Consider the following 5,598-nt stretch of genomic DNA (forward strand, 5'->3'; position numbering starts at 1 on the left):
TTTCTTGTAGAACATGAAAATTGGAAGTAACTTAATCTATATCTTCACGATCTATATCTTCACGATCTGAGCTAGGATCATCCTTGTTAGCCGCATTATCAAAGGCTCATCGATGGTCTCCTCCTCGGCATCATCATATTCGCCGAAGAACTGTTCGCTATCAAAGTCCAATATACTCTGATCGGATGAGCTCTCATCATATAGTGCTCCGACAATGCTAGACCTACTCCTCCTTGCGGGAGGAGTCATCATCGGGAGGCTTGAAGCCAGTCATGGTATAAGTTGGAAGAAAGGGATGAAGAAGAAAATGGATGGTTTAAGAGGGAAGATCATATGAAGATTGTGTAGAGCATTGAGTGACTCTCTTTGGCTTCTCCTGGCAGAATTAATGGTTATGAAATGGCATTGTTAGTTGTGACACTACACACAAATCGCGAAGACTTCTGACTGCATGTCCACCAGTGGTCATTTTGGGCTGGCGGACACAATGATTATTTAACCAACTTAGTGTATAAGAGCAAGGTTAATAATAGAGTCCATAGTGGGCTCTAATCTTTGCGATATCATCTAGAGCCAACAATAAAGTCATTCATATAATAAAGTTGGCTATAGGTTAACCCTACTTTTTGATGTCTCTCTCATTTACATAAGCAAAAATGCTATGTAATAAGTAGGCTTAGAGTCTATTATTATACTTGCTCTGATTACGGCGGGAAAAACGAATCCTAAATATCACCATGCATGGTCGTTTACACTGCCGGTTTAATTGTCTCTGCATCCCTCCATGGCGCCATCCACTACAACTGTCATTGAAACAATTTCACGGCCATTGGTTATATATATAATATTTTTACACATACATGGGCAAGAATATTTTTAATCAAGAGAAGTTATACTATTGGCTCCTGGTTGCTCAGGTCAACCAATCCAGACAGTTTGGCACGTACGCATGGCAGGTTCAACGGCACAGTGGAATTTGCAATTTTTTTGTTAGCTAATAATATTTTGTCCTCTGGACGGATGCTTGGAATAAACCAACAGTGGTTGGGCGGCCGTGTTCTTGTGCGCCGTATCTGTCCAAATCCGGCCGTCAGATGACAAAACATGGTCTTGCTTACTTACACTAGTTTATTCAAAAGTCAGCAACGACTCTGCTTAGTGCGCTTGCGCACATTTCGATTTCGATTTCGATGGAGGTGCCGTCCGGTCGTCAGATCACTATAAATACACATGCTGCATGGATATGGAGTAGCATTACATCCTTCCCATCTGCACTCCACAATCTACACGAGTCAAGAGAATACATAGTAGAGAGAAGAAGATGGTGGCTGCCGGCAGGAACAGGGCGGAGCGGTGGAACCTCGCCGGCGCGACGGCGCTCGTCACCGGCGGCAGCAAGGGCATTGGGTACATACATACATACATACAGTACGTGCTTCATTTGTATCACGAGTGGAGTGGGATGACACAGTAACACGAATGGCATGGCAGGCACGCGATCGTCGAGGAGCTCGCCGGGTTCGGCGCCCGGGTGCACACGTGCTCGCGCAACGCGGCGGAGCTGGAGGAGTGCCGGCGGAGATGGGACGAGAAGGGGCTGCAGGTGACCGTGTCCGCCTGCGACGTGTCGGCGCGCGCCGACCGCGAGCGCCTCGTGGCCACCGTGGGGGCCACCTTCGGCGGCAGGCTCGATATCCTCGTGAACAACGCGGGGCAGTCCCTGTTCAAGCGGACGGCCGAGTGCACCGGCGAGGACTACTCCCGGATCATGGCGACCAACCTGGAGTCGTGCTTCCACCTCAGCCAGCTCGCGCACCCGCTCCTCCGCCTCGCCAGCGGCGGCGGGGGCGGCAGCGTCGTGCACGTCTCCTCCGTCGCTGGCTTCGTCGGGCTCCCGGCGCTCGCCGTCTACTCCATGTCCAAGGGCGCCCTGAACCAGCTCACGCGCAGCCTCGCCGCCGAGTGGGCCGGCGACGGCATCCGCGTCAACTGCGTCGCGCCGGGGGGCATCAGAACCGACATCAGCAGCGATGTACGTAAGCGCGCGCCTGCCTAACCTAGCTAGCCATATATCAATCTTTCGTCGAAATAAAGCTGAAGAACTGGTATTTATTTCTACATGATTGTATGTGACATCATGCATGCATTGGGTGAATGGTTTATGTTGGATTGATGAGCAGAAGACGATAGACCCAGAGCTGGCGAAGAGGGAGATGGCGCGGGTGCCCATGGGGAGGATCGGCGAGCCGGAGGAGGTGGCGTCCATGGTGGCCTTCCTCTGCATGCCGGCGGCGTCCTACATGACCGGCCAAGTCATCTGCATCGATGGCGGCCGCACCATAGCTTAGCTTGCTCTGGGGCTAGTTAGTCCCACTTCTCGCGTTCATCATGCATGTATGTATGCGTACGTGACAAACCAGCTGCCGGCACACGTAGTCCATTCCGTCTGTACATTTGCGTGCACTGTGCTGTGAGGATCATGTTCTCGTTTTAATTTGTAATGATCTACTTCATTCCATCGGCGGGAATGCATCTTGTAATAAAATATAATCTCGATTTTTCTTGTGTGAAAATAACTCTCAAACTATTTGTTTCAATTTGTTTTTGTCAATCATAAGTATTAAGATGGTGTTTGGTTCATTGCAGGAGTGGTTAACGTAACGTGAATGGATCCCACTGCTATTGGTTACAGTGCAACAGAAAACGAGATATATTTGGTTAGTTAACGACTTAAGGTTATATATTAGCACTAGCTGGGGAGTGGTAACGAAAAGATATGGCTCCGTATCCATTTACGGTGTGAATCGTTATGGTGTGAATCGTTATGGACTGGCCCAACCAACCATAAAAGAAAGGGAACAAATACCACTGTAAATGGATCACGGACAAAAACATCTAACCGAACAGCCTCTAATTAGTAACACGCTCATTGGTTGACACCACAGCCGATCTATATCGTACCAACGCTCGCGCGGCTCTTAATTAATTTAAGCGAAATGAAGTCCACTTAATACAGGGAAACTTTTTAGTGACGATACTATAGCTATTTGCACTGATGTTTTTCGGTGTTACTAGTATTTGTGACAGTTGTTTTGAAACCGCCAGTGGAAATATTATTTTTACTAGAGATTTTCTTTAAAAACCACTATTGAAAATATCAAATCCACTGGTGGTTAGTTAAGCAAACCACCAGTGGAAAAGAATTCCACTGATGATTTGCTTAATAAAACCGTCAGTGAAAATATGTTTCCACTAGCGGTTTCTTAAGCCGGCTCCACCTGTTTATTTTTGCTAGCGCGCGGTAACTGAAACCGCCAGTAAAAATTTATGTGTACCGCCAGCTTAAAGCTCTTTTCTACTACTACCATAGATTAAGTGTTGATATTAATTTTTGAGTTAAATTTACGAGCGACTCCTAAATTAAGATATGTCAATCCACGAACTTTGAAAATACATATCCTTGAACTTGTTAAGTAGCACACCGCAGCGGTCGGTATGGTATAGAAGTGGACATGTGATACACCATTCTTTTACAAGTTTAGGGATTATGGTACAACAATTAACAAGTTCAATGACCTATAAATGTATTTTCAAAGTTTGTGGGCCTAAGTGACATTTCTTGACAAGTTCAGGGCAACCAACATATTTAAATCTTACTTTTTATACCGGATGTCAAAGGTAGTAGTACAACTAATGTAGATACATGGATCATATTCGGGTATGAGTAAAATGCATTAGCGGTCCTCGAACTTGCAATGCTATGTCACTTAGGTCCCAAAACTCTCAAAACCAGGAAAATAGGCCCTCAAATTTGGTTGGTCATCTAAAATCAGATTTGCTCTAACCGGATACCGCCATGACGTGCCACGTTAGAGTCATTCGGGATGCCACGTTAGAGTCATTCGGGTCTCCAAATTTGGCATGATGTGTGTTATTTAGATTCCCGAACTTGATATTTTGTGTCACCTGGGTTCCCGAAGTTTTATTAGTGCGCTCCAACGTGACACACCATACATCAGTATCCGGTTTGAGCAAACTCGGTTTTAGATGGCCAACCAAGTCCGAGGACCCGTTTTACTGATTTTGAGAGTTCAAAGATTCGAGTAACACAACACGACAAATTCAAGTGACATTTAAATTCCTAACAAGCCCCTTTTAATTTCTGCTAATCCTCTTCAATTTCTATGGCGCGTGAATAACCGAATAAGGCCTTCTTTATTGGGATTTAAATGACCCATTATATTATGCTAAATAGGTTCGCTTATACTACGAGAGCAGAATATTCTGGATTTTGACTCAACACCGAACCAGCTGAAACATACACAATTATCCTGTGTTGACTTACATCACTTGCTGACACGTACGCACCTTCGACACTATTTGACTTCCTGTTTAGTCGTCCAGCTTCCAAAAAAAAAGAAGTCAGCTGCATCTACTTCACGTGATCACCACTACTCCAAGCTTGTTTGTTTGTTACAGAAAAAAAAAGAAAAAGAAAAGGAAGATTGTGTTTCTGCATACCCATCTGTACCGTATCTCCGGCGGCCTGCCCTAACAATGCCCATGGGAGTTAATTATAAGATCAACATCCATGGACAACGCATATGCACCACTTAGGTGTATCCATATGTATATGCAGGTCAATTTCTTGATGCAACGACAATGAATGCACCCAAAGATAGTGACGGTGGAGCAAATCCTCTCTACCATGTTAATTCCCCTTTTTATATTTATGTTATGATAGATAGAGTCTTCTTGCCGACATACATACATACGATTGTTTTCAACACACCTTATATTTATACGAATGAATTTGATGCTCAGGTAGCATATATATATATATATATATATATATATATATATATATATATATATATATATATATATATATATATATTATAATACGTACGAATTTTAGCGTAAATCGTAGATCTGTTTCATAACGACGAATGGGGCCCAAAAATTACGGCATAAAAAAATCGTGCGCGTCCGATCGTGCGCGGGTTTTGCCTCGAGCGGATTTTAGCGTAAAACGTGAACCAAACCAGCGTAAATAAGTACAAATTTTAGCGTAAATCGTAGATCTGTTTCATAACGATGAATGGGGCCCAAAAATTACGGCATAAAAATCGTGTGCGTCAGATCGTGCGCGGGTTCTGGCTCGAACGGATTTTTGCATAAAATGTGAATCAAAACAGCGTAAATGGATACGGATGTTAGCATAAATCGTAGATCTATTTCATAACGATGAATAGGGCCCAAAAATTACGGCGTAAAAATCGTGCGTGTCCGATCGTACGCGGGTTCAGGCTCAGGCATATTTTTGCGAAAACGTGAACCAAAACAACATAAATATGTGTGAATTTTAGCATAAATTGTTGATCTGTTTCGTAACGAATTACAACATTTAAATCGCGCATGTTTAGCGTTAGTTTCCATGCTTGCCGCGTTGAAATTTTTGAACGTAAAACACGTCGACTGGATCATTTATTATGTAACAACTCAAAAGGCAACACATGGTTCAGATTAAAAAATAAGAAACCTATGATTTCATATCCATGAACCTATAAATGATATACAAAAGATGATAATGAGTGA

General features: G+C 43.8%; 1 protein-coding gene across 2 annotated transcripts; it reads left to right on the top strand.

Annotated features, from left to right (window-relative positions):
* The first annotated feature begins 1,243 nt into the window (after positions 1 to 1,243).
* Positions 1,244 to 2,597, top strand: LOC103652733 (tropinone reductase homolog At1g07440). Of its 2 annotated transcripts, none has more exons than XM_008679693.3 (3): positions 1,244 to 1,407; positions 1,492 to 2,032; positions 2,181 to 2,597. In XM_008679693.3, exons 1-3 carry the CDS (start codon positions 1,322 to 1,324, stop codon positions 2,346 to 2,348), a joined length of 795 nt encoding a protein of 264 aa, XP_008677915.1. In that variant the 5' UTR covers positions 1,244 to 1,321; the 3' UTR covers positions 2,349 to 2,597. The 2 variants fall into 2 exon arrangements, with proteins under 2 accessions (XP_008677915.1, XP_020407385.1); XM_020551796.1 differs by having other exon boundaries at positions 1,251 to 1,428.
* Positions 2,598 to 5,598: the final 3,001 nt, after the last annotated feature.

Source organism: Zea mays, chromosome 4, assembly GCF_902167145.1.
Source record: "Zea mays cultivar B73 chromosome 4, Zm-B73-REFERENCE-NAM-5.0, whole genome shotgun sequence".
Taxonomy (NCBI): Eukaryota; Viridiplantae; Streptophyta; class Magnoliopsida; order Poales; family Poaceae; genus Zea; species Zea mays.